At 39.9% G+C, this 21,945-nt stretch overlaps 1 protein-coding gene across 1 annotated transcript in view; it reads right to left on the bottom strand.

Moving 5' to 3' along the window:
* Window positions 1–21,945, bottom strand: part of DHRSX (dehydrogenase/reductase X-linked) — a 161,103-nt gene that overhangs the window by 16,274 nt on the left and 122,884 nt on the right. The window contains exon 6 of the mRNA XM_052664724.1: window positions 11,079–11,286. Within this exon, the coding sequence (XP_052520684.1) occupies window positions 11,079–11,286 (208 nt within the window). The remainder of the gene's footprint in view (window positions 1–11,078; window positions 11,287–21,945) is intronic.

Raw genomic sequence — 21,945 nt, 5'->3', positions numbered from 1 at the left:
GTGCCAGCCTTAATCCACTTCTCTATATAATAGGCAGATAAAACAGGACACACATGCCACAAGCCCAAACCAAGCAAGAAATATAAAAGGCCAGCCCGAGATCATGGAGAATCCCTAAGGAGCAGGAATGTACATTTGAAATACTTCACTAGGACAGTCCTCCATAAAGAGGATGTAAAGCCTGATCAGATAATCTCTGCTACAAGAACACACAACAAGAATGAGACCTGCATGCTTTTAGGTTTGGGCATCATTTACTTGTTTAGTGGTTCACTTGTGCAAAGCCACTGATCGAAGTTTTCCCCCTCTACTCAGCTCTTGTGAGGCCCCATCTGGAGTACTGCATCCAGTCCTGGGGCCTCCACTAAAGGAAGGACGTGGAGCTCTTGGAGTGGGTCCAGAGGAGGGCCACTAAGATGATCCAAGGGCTGGAGCACCTCTCCTGTGAGGAAAGGTTGAGGGAACTGGGATTGTTTAGCTTGGAGAAGAGAAGGCTCTAGGACATCTCACTGTGACCTTCCTGTACTTGAAGTGAGCATATAAATAGGAGCGGGAATGGCTGTTTACAAGGATGGATAGTGATAGGACAAGGGAAAATGGTCCTAAACTGAGACAGGTAAGATGTGGGTCAGATATCAGGAGGAAGTTTTTCACAGAGAGGGTGGTGATGCACTGGAACAGGTTGCCCAAGGAGGCTGTGGATGCCCCATCCCTGGAGGCATTGAAGGTCAGGCTGGATGTGGCTCTGGGCAGCCTGGTCTGGTGGTTGGTGACCCTGCATACAGCAGGGGGATTGAAACCAGATGACCATTGTGGTCCTTTTCAACCCAGGCCATTCTATGATTCTATGATTCTATGAAGTACCAAAATTGTCCTGGAAGTCATCGACTTACATGCAAAGGAAAATGGGGATTATTTCACAACGGTTTTTTTTTCACTTTTCATGACTCATGAGAGTGGAGACAACTGAACTCCCCTCTGAGAAATGAACAAGTTAAATTCATAGGTTGGGTAGTCATAAAATTACCCTTTGCACCTGGGTGATGCACAACCTTGACAAAAAAAATAAACGTGCTGCCCCACGGTGCCTTTTTTATGTTCATTCTTAGACCAACTCCACTTGTCAGAATGTTCGTAGTATCGAATTTTGTTTTCAACACTGAGCTCCAAAAACAATGGCACAGCTTTTCTCTCTCTACATTTTTAATCATCTCAGGATAGTCTGAGATAAGTGGCAGACGTTTTGGAAGACTGCACTTTGCATCTCAAGAGCTTGGCAGGAAAAACTATTGAATAAGTCAGTCAGTGCTGCTCTCCATTCCCAGGATACATGCAGCCTCAGCGTGCTGCTGCTGGCTGCAGGAATACAGTTTTCTCAGTTTTACCCATTAAAATCCCCAACATCCCAAATATTTAACTGAGAACATAATCAGAATAAAATGAGTCACATGAACTGTATCTTGCAGTATGTCAGGGCTCTTTCTAAAAAAGCAAACACAAATGTTTAGAGATGGCAATTACAATTGCTGTCTTTGCCATCTCTAAACATTTGTGTTTGCTTTTGAAGTTTCGAATTTTGAAGTTTCAATTCAAAGGTCACTTAAATAACTCTGGCTTTAATAAAGATTTTGTAATTACAATTGCTGTCTTTACAAAATCTTTATTAAAGCCAGAGTTATTTAAGTGACCTTTGAATTGAAACTTCAAAATTCGAAATTGGGTGCCGGATGATCTGCTTATTAAAAAATACAAAAAACACTATTTCCAGTTATTTTTCAAATGGTTGATGCTGTTTGCTTTTCATGGTTCTCTCTCTTAAGTCTCTTATTATGCATATGAAACTATTATAAATGGATATAGAAAACATATAACTGCCTATTTAAATGCCCATTATGTATGTGATAGTGGAAGCACAAGATGGATCATAAACATATATGAGAAATACATTTCATAAGCAACTGGGATTACCTCATCTATGGCTGCCTATGAATACATTTATCATTTGTTTGGTAAATTGTCTAATATTCTGAACACCTAGATGTTGCCATTTGAAGAACCAACGTGCCTACAAATTACTTCTTCTCTGAATATGTGAACACACATTTCTAGTTCCTACTCTCTTCTGTGCACAGCCAAACACGCGCTGTCTTCAGTCCTTTAAAAGTACCTCTAGTTTTTAAAGTATGACAGATTTAATATCCTGTATTTTGGGATAGGATTCATCTCAATTAAATTAATGACTTGTAATGATGTTATACAGCAGAGATGTCTACAGCTGAGCTAATCACCAAAGGGCCCCTTTGTAGCTCACAGGGATAAACAAGCACTCAAAAGACTTGACTCATCTGTCCAACTGTGGGGTACCCTTTATCTAAAGGATAAAACAGATCTAATATTAGAAATGACTCCACTAATGTATGGAGATCACTGGGTGAAGAGCCCTGATGATGTGGGCATTCATGTTGCAGACATTCATGAACTCCAGGCTCTGTCAGAGGTGGCTTCCAAGCCGCCATAATCCATGGGAAAAGGCTATGTCTGCAGCTTCTTGGCAGAACTCTGCACATTCTGACAATTTCTGAAAGCTCAGGATAAGCACTAGAAACTGTGTCTGTGTTGTTCACAGAAGTTTCCTTACTTCACACTGAAAGATTGTATCAGTCTCCTTAGATTACTGATTAATTAAGGAATGCCACGTTTGGAGAGTGGGAGAAGAGTGGCTGTAAAACACCAATCTTCAAAACACTCCTAAGATTCTTTCTTTTGTAGTAAGAAGGGCTGAAGGTGATAGGGCTCTGCAATATAAATTTTTATCAGAATTTTTTTTTTAATGAATCCATTACTCACAAACAGTAACAAAACAGCAAGAAATTCAGGTGGGTCACCCCCAGGTAGATACTAACCGATCTGTAATGAATGAACACCTGGTGGTAAGCTCTGTGTGTATCAGTGCAAATACGCACTCCCACAATATCTTCCTCTCCATCTCCTTGTTTTACTGATTTATTATTTCCAAACTTCTGCTCACTTGCACCATCAGTGGCAGCATTTTCCATGGCTAAGCCAGTGGTCCTTCTCCTTAACTCAGTGTTATGGCTCTTTGATGTGGAAGAGGCAAACTGCCTGTAACTCCTGTTACTATCCCTGCAGCATGGCTCACGTCAATGGGCCCTGGGGTGTTCACCTCTCTTTCGCTCCCTCTCCCTCAGAAAGGTAATTCAGAGTTACTTGTATGAGAAAGGCTAGCATCTAGCCTGCATTCTGCTGCTCAAGTTTCAAACACCATTCTGTCATCTGGCAGAAGGAAAAATGCAATTTTAATTACGTTGTGATGGAGCTGGAACTTCCCCAGGTGCATAAAGAGAATTAGAGAAGTGAGAGACTGCGCATGGTGAGATTTATGGGGTGAACAACCCCTAATTATAGATATTATGAATTGAAAACTGAAAGGCTAATAGTCTAGTTGAAATTTTAAGAATTCCCCAATCTTTCAACCTCTTTTTGAGGCCTCTACATTAGAAGTACTAAAGTACACTAGAAGTACTCTAAATTAGAAGTGATTTTCTCCCTCTTACCTGATAGGAATCCATACCAAGTTCCTGATACATATTTGGTACACAGCGAATTATCCTTTTCTTTATTTTTGTTCCATTTTTATCAATACATTTGAGTATAGATTACCATATACACTTATTAGCTACATAGAAGGGAAAGTAGTATAAGAAGTGTTAGCAAGAAATAAACTGAAAATAGAAAATGTCCTCCCTAGCTAACTCTGTGGGTTCTGAATATGAAAATACTCAGAGCAGACACATCCACCCTGTGGCCCATTGGCCACAAGTAGTCTGACCTAGCTCTCACTGTGGCTTGCATCGCCTGCTGCTGTGCCATCATGGCAGCAGCTCTTCCCTGTCACTCAACACCAACGGAACATGGGTCAGCTATTAACCCAATCTGGACTGAAACCAGGGCATGGGGTGCAGTGCAGTGCCAGCTCAAATGATGGCAAATGTTACACATTTTGATACACTGGTAAAACACAGCCCTGTGAGCAGAGAATCATTGAACCGTTGAATGATTTGGGCTGGAAGGGACCTCAAGGATCATTAAGCTCCAAACCTCCTGCCACCAACCTCCACATTTAATACTAGACCAGGTTGCAAAGGGCCCCATCCAATCTGGCCTTGAACATCTCCAGGGATGGGGCATCCACAACCTCTCTGGGCAGCCTGTTCCAGCACCTCGTCACACCGTGAAGAACTTCCCCCTGACATCCAATCTAAATCTTCCCTCCTTCAACTTAAAACCACTTCCCCTTGTCCTGCCATTATCTACCCTTGTAAACAGTTGACTCTCCTCCTAAAGAATATGCAGCTGTGCTTTTCGTTTTGATAAAGGAATTTGAGAGGAGGTTTCAGGATTGCTGAAAAAATCAAGATTTTTTTTTGGTATATTTGTGACTCCATTTTCAGTCAACATAAATGCATTACCTATAAATTTTAAAATGGAATGTACAGAATTTCAATCAAATATTTGATTGTATTTCTTTACTGGATACTTTACTTTATAAGCCACCAGAAAGAAATACCTCTTACTTCACATTCATGTCTCAATCATGTCATCACTTTTTTGGTAGCACATATGTTTGCGAAGAGTTATTTTCAAACATGATGCACAGGAAAAGTAAAATTTCATCAAAAATCTCCAACAAACACCTTGAGAGCTCACTAAGAATTGTGACCACTGCCATTGAACAAGGGTGATGTGTTAGTTTCATAAAAACAAGGTCAAATATCTCACAAAATTTATGATTTTGTTGTTCTTTTGTCTGTTTAAATAAAAACCATTACAATTTTTTTTTTTATTACTTACATACATTAACTGTATTATATAATTTATAAGTGCTGCTCCAAAAATAATGCCTCCTGTTATATTACACTGGCCCTCAACATCAGAGGTGGATCTTGGTGGTATGGCAGTAGAGACTGAACCTTTCCACCAATATTCTATTACATGTCATTGCTGTGTGACAGATGGCAGCAGAGGGGCAGTCTGACACAACGGCATCTGACATGAAAGTGCAGATGAAGCAAAGGTGTGGAATTGCATTCCTCTATGCAGAAAATATGACACCCATTGACATTCGTAGATGCTTGCTTAATGTTTCTGTTGTCCAAGCAGTGTACGTGAGTACAGTGAGGCAGTGGGTGGTGCGTTTCATCAATAGTGACAGCAGGTCATCTCCACTGGAGCAGATTGTTACAAGAGCAGCATACAGGCTCTTGTTCATCACTGGTGAAAATGAATAACTAATGGCAGTGACTGTGTTGCCAAAAAGTGCTTTATGGCTGAGAACTTGCTCTATTAAACAGTGCTATTGTGCTCTTTTCATCTGTTGTACTTTCCCTGGAAATAATTTGGAGACATTACTTTTGGAGCAACCTTCACAGGTATGGCCCTTGACAATTCCTTTTCACTCACTGTGGCCCAGGCAAGCTTAAGGGCTGGACATCTGCTGACGCACTAACACTGGGTGGGCTCACTTTTTTTTTCATGAATTAACTGCTTACTTACTCCTTTTCTATTGCAGCAATCAAGAAAGTATTTTTTAAACTCCTGGACACAAACTGAATTATTTTCAGACAGAATGAAAAAATCTGCCTGAGTTGTCAAGATAAATCAGCAGTCCTTCACCATGCAGGAGACAGGAATAAACACTTGCTCACTCAATATAAACATCCTTTTTCAGTGTACTTCTCACCTGTTGGTGAAATCTGTTATAAAATTTTATTTATTTATTTCACTCCAATTCTACATAGGCAAATCTAGATTTTTACACACTGTATGGTGTAGGTTTACCCTGTGTTTCTTTATACCATTTTGCAAATTAAGTCAGTCCTTCAGGCAGGATTAACTGTGGAAATAATTTTCTTGTCCTGTGAACATTTGAAAGATGGAAGATAAGTCTTCCAAATTCTCACTGTTAGGGAAAAAAAATCAAAAAGGATTACTTTCTCTTTTTAACTAAATGACTAAAACTGTGGGAGAGGCCATGAGATGGATCTCTGTGCTTACTGCTTCACTTTTAGCATGCTCCATAGCCCTGTTTCAGCCTGTTCTAACCAGCTTCCTCCAAAAGGAAGCTGGGTGTGGTTTGGGGATAGATCACTCCAGCGGCTGCTCCAAATAGGTGGTATAAACAACTTCAATAGCCTTGACTCCCTCTGAAGTTCTCCAGCACAATCCCACCAGTTCGGCACTCCCCTGTGCAGCACCCTTACCCATTCACAAGCCACACAACAAGACATGCAACACAAATCCTTCACTTTCATGTCACCAAAGCACCCTGTGGCAACTCTCAGTACATCTCATAAATGTTCCAGCTACTTTGACTTGAGAACATGCACAGAACCCACAGGAAAACCTCAGTTTTTCCCCACTGGGAAACAGGTTCAAATGCTATGTGGGTGTGCACTTACAATCAGTCTACTTCAGAAGGGTCTAACGCTTATTAGAACAGCAAACACTCTGTGCTCCTTACCCTTCTAATTTAATAGTTTAAATAAAGCATCCACATATCCCCTAAAAAGCAGTAACTGGGTACCTACCCATGTCTAGGCATTAACATCTGAGAAAAATTCCCAGATCACCAGGATTTGGTAACTTAAAGGCAGCCTGCTCATTTTCCTTTTCAGGTGAGTCTCTCCATCTTTCCCCCTAAAACTAACTGTTCTATGGTTGTACAATCAAATGTTTCCTAGACAAAAAAGAAGTCCTATGTCTCTAATAAGGAATGAAAGGCCCGAAGCTTAAATCCCTGAATGTTATGTACAAAAACAGAACCTGTTTTTTAAGTACTGGGATAATGTGGACTGCTTCCATCTCTCTGAGTCTGATCAGAATCCCCCCTTTTGATCTGAAAAGCCTTTTGCAAAAATTAACCATAATTAACAAGTTTATGCAAGGAGTTTTCGATTTCTGAGAAACTTCCAGACTACCTTTACATGACAACCACACACTCACATGGACTAAAGATGTTGGGGCTGATGAATTGCTGCTTTCAGCTGCAGAATTTAATTATTCTAGTTCTGTAGAGCTGGTGTTATTGTGTGGTGATGCTTTTGTCTTCTGACACCTCAGGGAAGAAGATGAAATGAAATTTGTACATTCGGAGTGCCAAAGGGACAGTCTGGATAAGAAATGCTGCAATAAGACCTGCATGACTATGTCATCTGGAATGAATGATGAATTCCGGTACTTTAGATCCTGTTTTCTAGTAGCAGATTGAAAATATTCTTTTTAGAAATGTTATGGGAAAATCACAAGCAAGCTTATTTTGACAGATGAAAGAAATGAGCTGGTTTATATTGCTTGATTTCTAGCTTGCATTCTTGATTCTGCCTTTTCCCTTCACTTTTACAGGCTCGCGGGTCACTCATCTAACTCATTTTCAGTTTGTCAGTCAGTAGTCACTCATATGGCTCTATATCTTTGTAAATGACAGCTGACACAAGACCTGGTATCTTCTTTCCACGATGCCTTCTAAATACCGATCTGAAGGAGTTGAAAGGACTCAATATATTTGATAACAGCACATTCACCAAGCGTGTCATAAAGAAGATTTTAGAGTTTACAATACTGCTGTGCAAGAAATATTTCTCCATCAATATCCTAATGAAGCCTTAAGTTGCAAAACAGTTCCTAATATTGGACGTTATGACAGTCAATGTTTTTGTTTCTTTATTTATTTTCTAAGGCATTTTAATTGTATCAGAAGCAGAGGTCATCTGGCTTAAAAAATGAATATCCAGCATCTATAGCCAAACAAGTATCTGAGAAGGACATGGTATCTTCTAGGCTTCCAGTTTGGACGCTACACATCACTAAAACTGGTGCGTTGCACAGCTGTCTGCATTTCAATTTGATGCCTGATGAATGTCTTTTTGGTCTATTATTATCTTATTAATTAGTTATTGCTTACAGGTTTGGATGCTCTCTATTCAAAAAGGAGATTTTTTTATTTTAAAAATTCCTAAGGGATAACATTTTTCAGTGTACTCTACAGATAATCATGACAGCTCATCAGCTTCTATTTACTGAGCGGTCGTGGGGTAGAAATCAATTTGCTTTTTGAAGAATAAACAGAATTTCTCTCTTGCATGCAACGAATGGAACTCCCTTTTATTAAAAATGTAGAAAAAATGTTTTCAAAATGGAATTTTAATAAGCAAGTATCACTATCACTTTCCTGAGGAAGAGCAGTGCCACCACTTCTAAAAGGCAAGTGATAGCTTTGCAATTTTTATGACAACCACCAGCTCCTGTATCTTGGCCTATCATATTTCCACAGTATGCTTCTCATTCCAGTTTGTCAGGGCAAAACAGCAGAACAAAACAACAACTAAACAAAAACCAACAAACACATCTGGCGAAAGGCTTTTCCGAGCTGTTATGAAGAGCAGAAGACAATGTTCTGAAGTTCTGAGAAACCTAAGCTGTTAATACTTTGAGTAAATTACATGTATATATCGTGGCCTATTTGTAAAGCTGTAGGTTTATTTGCTTAGGCATCTAAATATCTCAAGGCAGCTCCGAGGTGGATGTTGTTGAGCTGACAGCCCTGCCTGCCACACCAAGCCATCTCACCGACAACACGAGTCAGGGCCATGCTGTAATCCCAAAGTAGTATTTGATTTGAATGCCACAGGGACCGAAGTGTAGGAAGAAACAGATTTAAAGGTAGTGGAGGCTCTGACACAATTTGGAATGAAATCAAACAACATGTTGACTCTCTCTTGAGAGAATGTGATATGATAAATCCATGATGCATTTCCTCACCAGAGTGATCTGGTGTTTACTGTCAAGAGTGCCAGGTTGCAGCAGGTGAAGCAATTTCCTGTGCATATTTAGAAACCACTTTGGAATACTTCAGGGTGATAACAGTTGGTTTAGCCAATATGATTAAAGAGATATCACCTCCTTTTCACTGTTTTGCAGCCGTAATCCTAGAAGAAATACTCATATAAGCACATTCGGGAATGAAATTCCAGGGGAGAAGAAATCTGTAATGCCTACTCACAGCTAGCATTATCAGACAGGTGAATTTTTCTATACTTGCTTTCTCATTTTTCTCAAGGCGAATTTACTCTAGTGCAGGAGACCAACAGCAGACACCTGAACGCCTGTTTACAAAAGTGAGAATACTGGACACCATGCACTTACGGAGAACATAGTAAATCCTGAGCACATAAGCACATCTTAAGCAAGAAGAGTAGAAGTTAGAGCTGTAAGTCCAAAGCCTGAGGGAGTAAAACAGTGAAAGAGAAGAGTGCCAGTAAAAGTTTCCCTCTTTCTTGTCTTAGACACACGGTAAAAACAGGACAAGTTTTATATAGAAATATAAAGATCTCAGCCTTCCTAACTGAAGCCTTAAGGGTACACATCCTGACTAAAAGAAACAGTAGATGCATTTGATTTTCAGGATGTACAGACTTAGTGCTTCCACTCAAGTCAGTATATCTGTCCTTCACCCATTGCAATGCAGTATTCCTTCTGACTGGTATCACACATAAAAAAATACAAAATGATCAGGAACTGTAGTCAGCATTACTATTACAACTCTAAGTACCTGACTCCTTCTTGTGATAAATCCACCCTTGTTTTATGTGTTCAGTGACACCCCATTTAGTTTCTAAACACGGTCGGTATAATACAAAAATGTCTCCCTTGGCACACCAATAAAACTGAATGGACTTAAGTGCTATAAACAAGAGATTCAATTCTCACCCTCACCTGACACACAGGGTTTTGTCAGAATTTTGTGGCTCTCCAGTAAATGCTGCAGACCATCAAAACACCTACATCAAACATTAGCAAAGTGAAGTTGGTCCAATTAAAAAACAACACCATCACTAGAGACTGCTATTTAAAATGGCATTCACAAGAGGCAAAACAAGTTTAACACATACATTTTGGCAATGCTGTATTCTGATTCTTTAAGAATGCACTACATACTATGAGAATTCCTATTACAATTTTACTGCAATCTTCAAGGTGTTCTCAGAAGATACTATTCTTTTTTTTAAAATATGGGCTTGTTTGCATCTTATTTTACAGCCACTCTTCCACCCTCCAGTTTCATTTCTGAAATTAAAGCTAGTGACATTTCCATATCAAAGTTTAAAATTAATTTGCTTTGTGGAACATGCCCCTTGATCTAAAATACTTCATCCTAATTAGGATATTTAATTTGCTGTAATGGAATCAGCTTCCATTCACTTAATCCAAAACTGTGTTCTGAAAGAGTACATTTTCTCAGCATAAGTCCTTCTAAGGCTTTTTCACATCAGAACAGTGCACCTGTGCAGCTAAACTGATTTCAGATTGAATCTATTTATACCAGTACAAAACATTATTTGAAGTTAACCTTGAATGGGTTTGCCTCACTTTTGAATGAGTTTTATAAACAATGTTCAGTTTTCTAATGTAGATCAGGAATAGATGACAGAAAGTAATATACTATTACAAATACATTTTAGAGTGGAAGACCAAAATGAACATTCCTCCATATTCCTTAGCTCAAATGCCCACCATGGAGTACATCCAATTCCCACCAACAGTTTTTTTCATTTGTACAGCTTCCTTCTTTCCTGTGCCCTTTTCTCTATAACATGTTGCATACATGCAGATCGTGCCAGATCGTGCCTGCTTCTCATAACAGGACGTACGAGGTATTTCCTTGGAACACTTTGCATATTCTGGCTCTGTGTTAGAATGCAGTTTTGTTACCATGCATGCAGCAACAGGGACAGATCAGTGGAGAGAGTCAGTGCATGAGCAGAGCTGCAGACAAAGGGGTACGACTCCTCTCCTCTCACTGTGAGCTCTCTTTCCACATAAGCATTTGTTCTGGGCAAGGCTTGTCTTTGTCAATGTTACATGTCTCATCAGTGCAGAAAAGTGCAATAAATATAACATCATAACACACTCTGAAACATATTCAGCTCCATGCTGACTGCAGCATTCATGATGTAGAGATTCGGCAACAAAACAATGGGAAAAAATAAATAAATGTGTACCTTGAAAAATAGCCAGGCAGTCATCCATTTGACCACTTTTACAACCCAAAAGACATGCTTGTAGAGCTCAGTATTCACTACTCCAGGGTCTACTACATTAGCAGTCACATGGCTTCCATTTGCAGTCAGAAGATGCTGTAGTCGATAGGTAAATAACACAAGGGCAAGTTTGCTTTGGGCATAGGCTCCATGGGGTGAATACGAACATCTGTATATGAGAGAAAAAGGAGGGTGGGATATGCATATGAAAAGGAAAGAATCATGAACAAAACAGAATTGCACAAACATCCAACATACTGCATTTGGCAATAGCCAGCAAATAAACAGCTTTACACTGAGTCTTCTTCCACAAGAAAGAGCTTGTCAGTAGCAGGAGTGCTGTTCGCTGCAATTCCAACGATTATTCCATAAGATACCAAGTTTGATTTATGAAAAAAATAATACAAACTTACACAGTACCTGCCAGAATCACTGGCAGAAAGCACTGAGGCGCCAATCTGCAAAATACTTCCACAAGTACCCTCCCATTCCTCACCACGCTGTTCCTACACACGCACACACCATATTCCCACCAAGAAATCCATCCCCATCATACTGCTTCTGGTTATTTTTTTATGTGTTGCAGCATGACCTGCCAGCTTCTGATTAAGGCTCCCATACTGAGCACAGCACAGATGATTAAGGCAGTGGTTGCACCTGCCCTGGTGACACCAGGTTACACACAGCTAGAAATGGATGTGAAGATGCGGCAAAGAGAGTGGCTGTCAGCATGACCAGAGTTATGTCATACATAGGCCTTAGAGCAAAGGTGGCTGCCTCACTCTGCCGGATAAGGTACAGCGAAGGCACACAAACACACAAGGAGTTAGGGCAAAGCCACCTGCTGAGCATCCTGTTTGTCTATGATCTGGATGCTAAATCTGCCTCTCTTTCAAGTCCAACTTTTCAAGAACCACTGATTAGATGGTTTCACTTCATGCAGACAGCAATATTTTTTTTTTTTTAAATAAGCAGCCTAGCTCCAGACAAATTAGCTGGTATGTCACTTAAAACACTCCTCCCAATAGGGGCCTCATCATCATTCCTACAAATTCCTGTGCATTAGTAGTTCCCTCTCCAAATTACTATGGGCCTTTCATTTAGCCTTATTTTGTGCATGTGTGCTTGTCAGAACCAGAGGTAGCTCCTAACGTTACATCCAGCTCATAAGTAAAGCAGGCAGGTGCCTAAAACAGTAGTCTCCTGGGGGCAGCAGAATTGTAACAAGCTCCATACTCATCCCCATCCCCATGCCCATCTCCATCTGCATCCCCATCCCTGTGCCCATTTCCATCCCCATCCCTTCCTGCTCTGCAGAGACCTGCAGAGCAATAACACTGCTGCTGCTGTCCCTGTGCAGACAGATGTAGCACCTGCTACTGTTGCTGATTTTCTGTGATTGTTATTACATGCAGTTTTATTTTGAATTAATAGAAAATTCACCCTGGCCTTTTTGTTGCTGTTGTTGTTTTTTGTTACCACATTCTTGTTTAACACCAAATTCAGAATATCTTGTACACCTCACAGAAACCACTGCATGCTTGCTAACAGGCTGACTCTGCAGAGCTAAGAAGCAATTTAACTGTTAGGCTTTCTTAATGGATTCAGAAACTGTGCGACACGATGGTAAATCTTACAGCTCACCTGTAGGAAGTAAAAGACAACAGTGCTGAACTTCAAGTGCATCCCGCTCTTTTTATTTATTTTTTGGGCTTTTTTTTTTCCCTAGTCTATTTTTTTTTTTTGAAGCAAAACACCAACAGGCTGCAAAATCATTATGTAATTTGAGAGAGGATGAAAACAGACAGCTGATCATGACCAGCCCTTGTACCAACCAACTGCCCCAGCTGGGTAACACAGCTCCATCATTATAAAGATATCACCTGTGCCTCGTGGAAAAGTGGCTATTTTTGGAATAAAGAACAGTCACTGCACAAATATACATAAATGTGACTCAGCATTAGTCAGGAAATTGCAATTACTGTTTAAATTCAGAGATGTCCATGCTCTGATCTGAGGTACTCAAAATGTCACCCCTCTCAGGCATATTTTGGCCCCTGCAACCCAAAGGGCCAGATGCTCAGCCACCACCTTCTGTGTCATTCAGCGTAACAGGACTAGTCTTACACTCCCCATAGGAAGCCCTCTCAGCTGCAGCCACCTCTGGCAGCCAACTGGCAGCAGCTGCCACCAGGATGATGGCAAACCCCAAGCCAGGGCTCAGGACAAACTACTATATCAAATTAGAGTGATCTTGCACAGCAGCTCACAGGGAAGCAGGGCCAAGACTGCTTGGACTTGTTCTACCTGGGTCACACCTGGCTATCAGTAATCTTCAGAAGGCAGTCCCCATGACTTCATGTTCCCACATTTTGTGCCACTGCTGTTTTCCTTACCTTGTGGCAATGAAGCACGAGCTACAAGGGCCGGATCCTCAAAAGCCTTGTACTTTGCATAGATAACTATGTCGGAGAAACACGAGTGCTCAGAAGATATAAAAAGCTACGCAATCAGTACGGAAGCCTTTTATATCCCAGAGCAGAGATGCAAATGATTTTCAAGGCAGCAGGAAATCAGACTTCAGTACCATACTATAGATAGAAAGGACACAAAATTGGATATTAGGAGCAGACACTTTGATAGAACTCCTACAATGTTTACCAGCTATCTTTCCATTTCCTCAGTGTGTGTGTGCTCTTGGCTTTCCAGGAATCTGGCACCACAGGACTATTCAAGACAGAAATAACCTGTGGCACATAATTGGCTGTTTTAGTTGTACATACACTGAACAACTGTTTTGCTCATGAGACTTTGTCTTACTAGGTTCATTTTGATAAAACATCACGTTGGGAGAAAAAAAATCAATGCTGCTCACTTGACTTCATTAGATTTAGTCTTGACTTCATGAGTCAGAAAAAGAGAAAGGAATATGCTCCTGTACCTGTATCATAATTGCATCTCTCATGCACATAAATGTAGTCCATGCATAGAATAATATCAATTTAAACTCCATACATCTGAAAGTAGTCTCTCTTGGTGCTTTATGTTCTCCATGTAAGTTTTCTACACTGAATGATATTATAGTTGTCTATTAAACAAAACAATAGTGTTGACACTGTGCATTTCCACACTGCTTTCCTATTCTGAAGGCTATAAAGGTTGTCTGAAAAAAATGTTTTTATGAGAAGCTAACTGAGGCACAGCAGGAGGCAGCTTACCAGCAGACTGCACTGGCACACCATTGCCCAAGGGATACTAGGTGATGCTGGAACTCCTGAGAACTCAGGGTTCCACTACTTAACAGCAAGGTAGGCTGGCACTCAGTATGAGAAAATCTGCCTCCTAACTGGATGGCCTGACAGGTAGAATCATACAGACATAGAATCACAAAATGTTTTGGGTGGGAAGGAAGATCAAAGCTCACCCAGCCCCAACCCATGCCATGGGCAGGGCTGCCCCCCACCAGCTCAGGCTTCCCAGAGCCCCATCCAACCTGGCCTTGTGTACCTCCAGAGACGGGGCACCACAGCTTCTCTGGGCAGCTGTGCCAGCACCTCGCCACTCTCCAAGTAAAGAATTTATTTCTAACATCTAACTTAAATCTACCCTCTTTACGTTTAAAGCCATTCCCCCTTGTACTATCACTATCTGCCTGTGTAAGAAGACTAGTAGCTGTGTCTGGAATTGAGAACCTGGAAGAGCTCATGCCCACTCACTTGTGTGAGCAGGGCTGTCTGTGGACCACTCTTCCCACAACAGAAAACAGTCTCTCCTTGGAGTTGCTGCCCTGCAGCATTTTGCCATGTTGATGCAGATAAAACAGGGCAATGCCCAACTCACTTAATGGAAAACCATAGGAAGAGCTAAGGCAGACAGAATTTAATTAGTTGCTTTGAAATCCAGCCAAGAGAGTAGCAATGCACAAGACCTTCTTCTTCCTTTTAAAATAATATATCATCAACAATTCCGTAGTGATGAATTAAGAATTGGGATAAGGCAGGGTATGCGTTTTCTTGCGGGTCGATTTTTAACAGATTATTATTTGTGGCTTAAGAATTTTTTGCAACGTAGGCTGAAAAGTTTATAATTGCAAAAAAAATTGAGAGAAGAAGAGAAAAGGATTGGTTTGCATTTCTGCCAGAACAAAATAAATAGGTATTAAGTTGTGGAGTGAGAGAACGCCTTGTGGTGTGCTGATTTTATTCTTTATTTCCACCAGAAGCTGATTTTACTGCTCATCCCCATGGTGCTTTCTTCAGTAGCAGTCTCCTTAGCATGCTGGGTCAATGTACTTGTAAAAAGTAATGAGAAGCCAAATTTCAAACCGGAGCCTGCAGTGGCTAATTAGATATTTAAGCACGGAGTCTGTTGCTCTCCAGTTCCGAAATCCGGATCCATGTTTAGCACTTCCCCTGGCAGCTAGGCTTACTCTGGTTTCTTTTTTTGGCTTGCTATAGTCAATCTGTGTGCTGTAAAGGTCTCCCATTCATCTCGAGAGATACCAGGTTTAGTCAAGGACATGAAGTCAGCTCAAGGTCCCTAGTGAGTACACAGGGAAGCAAAATTGCTGCTCTGCACAGGCCACTGCCTTCACGCCCACTGCATGCAGGCTTCCCATGCTGCATTCCGCTTTTTCTCATTCACTAGCAGTTGCTTTGGCACTGTGCACACATGTGGAAGGGAACAGATGCAGCATCTTTTCCCTTCCACGGAGCACCTTGCTTCAGCAATAGGCTCAAAGAACCAGTGGCTGCCCTGAGCAGCACACAGCTACGTGTAACCCGGCTGCAGCTAGCAGTGTGGTGTGACTTGTACCTCGCTCACACCGCACTGCTCTTGCATGTGTCATCTTCCCCTCAGCTGTCACCACGCTCCCCAATTTCCCGTGTGTTAATTCGCCTGGAGGGCAGAGTGTGTTAAGATCCAACTGCAGAACAACCAGACTGCAATGCGCTCCATTAGAAGACAAGTGATGCAAAATGTGGGTGACATGCTGGGGCTTATAATGAAAGGCCACACAAAATTTCAATGTATGCCTTAGGATGAATCAGTGAATTAAGCAAATCACAGACTTGATGTATTAAAATGACTTAAGTCTCCTAACGATTTATGTATTAATCTTGCAATATATCATCACTGCTACTTAGTCAAGAATATAAAAGACTATTATTAAGCACTCATAAAGATTTCACAGTCTTAAATTTCCTTTCTCTGGGGAATGCAGCACAAGGTTTTTGAAAGATTTTGCAGTTTACGTTAAAACAACTGGAGAAATATAATGCAGAATACAGGTATGTCTTTTCTGATTATCGTAAGTTGTTTTTTTTCTCTAACAAAGCAAAGCTTGAGTCCTAAATATAAATTAATAGATTTAAGCAGACTTCCTGACAGTACTATATATATTTACGCCAGGAACATATTTGCTGAGCCTCATCAACTGTGATTTTTCCTTTGTCATAAAAAATAATACAGAGAGATGGAAAAAAGAGAAAGTTGGAGAAATTACCACGTTACCACCAAAAAACTGTATCTTGCAAATCGAAAGAAACACACATGCATTAATAAAACAGAACTAAAACATAAAATGCTTACATGCCCACTGGGGAGATACTGTTTGTAGGTGGACAGTTGGACTAGATGATCTTGGAGGTCTTTTCCAACCTTGATGATTCTATTATTCTACTTACTCATATTTTATTAGAGTTATGTTTTGTACATAGTTGTCCTGTTAACAATTGATGCTACTATGACCTACCTTATAGTTACCCCTCAGCATACTCCCACTGAATGCTCTAGCACTTATAATTGGAATGAATATAGGTTCAAGCATTAGGGCCTCCAGGAACCTCTGATGTTGGAAAGGAAGAAGACAAGTCTAGTAAATGAAATGGCTAGCTGTACGAATACACAGCATTCAGTGACCAGCTCCTTGGAACAGCATGTAGGAAATGCAGACTGAACATAAATTAGACTACTGTCTTTGAAGGACTATATTTACTGAAGAAAGGTCTTTATTGTACAAATATTTATAAAAAGCAAAACAACCAGGAGCTTGTCATTCTGGGCATTACTGTCATCCTGATGGAATCAAAACATAATTGACATTTGGCTGATCCCTCCTCCTAATGGCAGGCAGGTAAGAGCCCTCCTGATCTGTTCATTGCCTTGCTGCATGCAGCTCCACTCTCTGCGCTTAACACACTTCTAAAATGTATGAAGCATTGACTCAGAGGCTGGTCATCTCAAAGTCTGAGCAGAATCACTACATTTAAAAGAATCTAATTTTTCTGTTTGTGAATAACGGGCGTCAGTTTTTTGTTGTTGTTGTTGATTTTAAATATTGATGATCAGTTCAAGTTGTAATTACTGTAATTCCATTCTCTCAGAAATAATAGTGCTTTATAAAGGAGGAAATAAATTGCCCCTTCTGAAGCATTTTTCTGAAGTCCGTTCATAAGGTGCAGAGTTAAGTACTGGCTAATATCTGAAGTGGTATTTGAGCATAATGATTTCATTCTATTAAAAATCTCCATTGAATGAATGAATAAATAAGTAGAAGTAAGCAAGTTGTTGCATTGCTGCAGCCAGAAAACAGAACAAGGCTCAAAGACCTACATTCTGTGCCCTTGTGCCTCTCTTGAGTGATTGGGAAATATCACTGGCACGTATCTTTTTATACTATATCTTGGATAACATGGATCTTAGGTTATTAAATATTGTCACGTGTCTTTCAACGTTATCTCTTGGATTTATATCAAGAAGAGCTCTGTGGCACCCTCTACACATTTGTGCAGAAAGATTTTCAGTTCTCCTGCAACAGTGCTTTCAAACTGAAGGGAGTGAGGGGTATTCCTGTGATTTTTTGCTTCTACAACAGTGCACATAGGGCTCAAAAATGGACCAGTAATAACTTAATTCCAAATCTTATTTCTATTTTGATAAAATCACATTAAAGTTGGTGTAGCCTTCTGCAGACCAGCTTTTCATTCTGGGACTGAAAGGGAATTCTAGAGTGTGGTTATGCATACTAAAGTGCCGACATTTCAAATCCTGCACAGTTTATGAAATGTAGCTAGCAGATTTTAGGTATATTGCATGAAACTTATTGGCCCATATATGAAGATAAAGTAAAGTTTCGTTCTGTGATGGGCTGAACTCACTGCACCACCTTGCACTTGGGAAAGTGATAAATGTGTTCTGCAAGAGCAAATATTTGACATGATGCAGGACAGATCTGCCTTACAGGGGAAAAGTGGCTTGGATGTGCACTCAGACAGCAAAGTACATATTCACCTGCAAGATGAGGACAATGTTGTGTAGGAAATCTTGTGTCATCACAGTCAAAACAGAGGAGCAACATAACAGTAGCAACTCTGGCACTCAAAAATAATTTCAAAATTGTTTTTTTGTTTGTTGAAACAATCTTACAACTTCTACTTTTTACAGGTTTTTTATGTGCTGACAAGAAGAACATCAGAGACTCAGAGAGGTTAAACTTACCAGCATCCAGTGCATAAATTAAAACATTGTGAGAAACAACCTCACAAAGACTGTCAGCTATTCATCATGAAAAGTCTCTGTTGGAAGTCAGCTAGGTTAAAGAAGAAATACAGCTGAAATGCCAACAGGTATAGGAGAGATTAAAAAGTTGAAGTTTTCTGCACCCATGGTATGGCAAGGCAGAAGATGGAGGGCCTCAGCCAGGAGAATTTCTTCATACAGTAAAAGCAGTCCTGTGAGTCATCTCTTTCAACTACATGAGGATTGCTGTGCCACAGTCTTTTTTCACTGTGTTAGCTTGGATTCCCCTTAAGCTACAATAGCTACAGAAACCTCTCCCCAAACTGCAAGAAACTAGGAACGTACCAGTATCCAAAGTGGCCCATAGCCAGCATTACAGAGTGGTTATCTCAAAGCTCCATAAGACATAAAGACAGCAATCACTTTCTCTGCCATGTTGCCTTACAGTTGTTTGGTTTGGTTTGGAATCTATCTATTTATTTATCTATTTATTTGATCTCCCAATGTTACATCACTCTGGAACACCATGAACAGAGTTCTGTAATCAAAATCAGACTCCAGCTCCCTACTTTGTGCCGATGAAAGAAAAGTTGCAAAGGAGAAGAGCCCCTACTTTCACGTGGGCATTTCTGTAGCGATGTATTACAGCTGGCATCACTGTTAAGGGCTCCTACGCTACACTGCGAGCCGCAGGCACATCAGTCATCTCGTGTGGCTGGAATAGTGCTGTGTGCAGCCAGTCTCAATGAAGCTACGACGACTGTAAGGCATTCTGGCAATGCTAAAACTGCTGGAGGCTACAGTATTTGACTTTTACAATGCCTTATCTAATTTAGGAAGTATATTTTTCATAGAAATCATGTTTTCTAAAGAAAACTCTTTAAACAAAAGACTGGTGTTTCTGCACAGATGTATTCAAGTAATTATGCTGCTTTTGGACAGAGAATGTTCTGCTTCACTGAAAGAATAGAGCCTAGGATGGAGACTAGAGCAAAGTTTAAGTGCTATCATATTTAATTACGGAGGCAGAAATCTGCCTTTGTCTCCTATTTCACCTTGTAATCCTTAATGCATGTTGTGGTATCAGAGATGTGTGCTTGTGAAGAACCATCAGCAACAGCAGATGTGAACCCAGACAAGAAGTGTGCGTGGCACACTGTGCATTTTGTCTGATTCCCTTAACACATCATTCTGGGGATTCATGGGCAGTTGTACCACCCTCCCCAAGTACACCATGCAGCTCCAAGGACAGTACTGCTGAAAAGGTATTATGAGGCTGGTGGCATTTAGAGCAATTGAGAGGAATGCTAAAAGAAATAATTGCCCACAACCTGAACTCCAAAGCTTTTAAGGTTCACTTCGCTTTCATCAGTGGTTTTGCTCAGAGGGAGATGTTAAACTAACCTTCACCTCTCAAGAGTGACAATCTGTCTCCACTCTGTCCTCTCTGCAATTCCCTTTCGCCTTCTCTGTCACACTGGTGCAGTCCATTAACTTTCACATTATCACTGAACCGTCCCGACGTTCTGGAAAACAATGTGCCTATGAGATCCTTGTCCTGTGCACTGCATGGAAGAGTTTTCATCTGCTCAGCCCACCAAAGAGAGAGAGGTTGAATAGCAGGAACACCCGTACATCTAATATCTTCGAGCGTGTCACAGTTTTGAACTAGTTCAGAAACACTTTGTCCTATTAAATCATTAAGCATTATTAACAATGCATTGCTAAGACCATTAATCCCTTTTAGACAAGGAGTTTAACATTTTGACACATAAAGTAGCTACATTTAATTTCCCTGAAGACATTGAAGTCGGGCATGATAGTAGTCAGACAGTATTATTGTTCTTCAAAAACCAGTGAACCTTAAAAGTATTTTGATTAAATGGAATGAAAAGATACCAATAAATGTAAATAAATCTTTCTAAAGCTGGCATCTCAAATTAGATATTTCTTCATTACCAGCTGCAGGAATGGATTGGAACCACCTGTGATCTGCAACGTGAGGAAGAGATATGCTGTTTGTGAACTAAAACTTTCAACTGAAGAGAGAATTGGTCTTCTAATCTAATAGCTATTTTTTAATTATTATTTTTAATTAACTTACAGTATTTTAGATGTGAGCCTTCGCCAGTACTCATGCAATTAAGCAAAGAATCATTTGCCAAAGCAGCAAATCCTTTTGCATTTACAGCGCAAGGTTTTTGCAAAGAAAGACTGAAATGCACTTACATGGATGTATTAAGCACTGGAATACTTACTGCCACGCCGTAGGCGTGAAAAGTAGGAAACCTGAAGAAGAAATTATACTTCTAACTGAAAACAGCAGTGTACTGTAATTGGTATTGGTTTCTGTCAAGGGAATGTGATTTATTTTGCAAATAGAGCAAGAATATGCAATAGAAGTCATTGTGGGGCAGCTGTTTTAACAATACAACTAAAAAAAACACCCACCCATATATTTCCCCAATGAAATAAAATCTAAAATTACACGTATCTATCATTTTGACTAGAATAATCCTTTATGATTACAATATCTGTTGTTTTCATAGCATTTTATTAAGCATCAGTGAAGTAACATTGCTCTTTATGTGTAACTGTACTGCATAAAATGGATTAACGAATAAAAGGGTAATATTTAAAATCCCTTCTGCTTCCTCTTTCAAATTTTCCTTTATCATTAAAGAAAGAGAAAGTAAAGAGTACTACCATGCTATTACTATAATACATCAGCTTCATGTTTGCTTTTGTTTGATTTGAAGATATATTACATTCCATAATGTCTTCCAGCTAGAGAATTAAGAAACTACTAGTGATAGATCAGTCATGAAAAGGTATGGGAAGAACCAACTGGGAAGTTAACAAAACAGTTATGAAAAAATGTTGACTCATCAAACCATTCTTAAGAAGAAAAGCAAACCAAAACTAAAACCAAAACAAGCTAACAAACAAGCAGACAAACAAAAGAAAGATTTAAACTCATGTTCACCTTTAAAAAAATGGCATTTGAAACCATGAAGATACTTTACTCTCAGAGAATGGCTTAGAAATTGAAGGTTTGCAATTTCAGTTTGATTCAACCATATATCAACAATGTGAATGACAGTGTACATTTAAGGGTAATTACAGAGAAACTAGAAATAAACCACTATTTGGCCTGAAAAATGATTCATATTTTCAAAAATAATGTGAGATTTTAATTTTTTGTTGCTATCTGAGGACAATATTTTCAAAATCTCTGCAATCTCTATGACATAACCCTAAACTTAATTGCAACTTCATTTACCAGCAAATACCACATATGCTCAAG

The sequence above is a fragment of the Tympanuchus pallidicinctus genome, unplaced genomic scaffold, assembly GCF_026119805.1.
Source record: "Tympanuchus pallidicinctus isolate F22 unplaced genomic scaffold, pur_lepc_1.0 scaffold6, whole genome shotgun sequence".
Lineage (NCBI taxonomy): Eukaryota > Metazoa > Chordata > Aves > Galliformes > Phasianidae > Tympanuchus > Tympanuchus pallidicinctus.
Note: the sequence above shows the minus strand (reverse complement) of the source record. Positions and strands in the feature narration are given on the sequence as shown.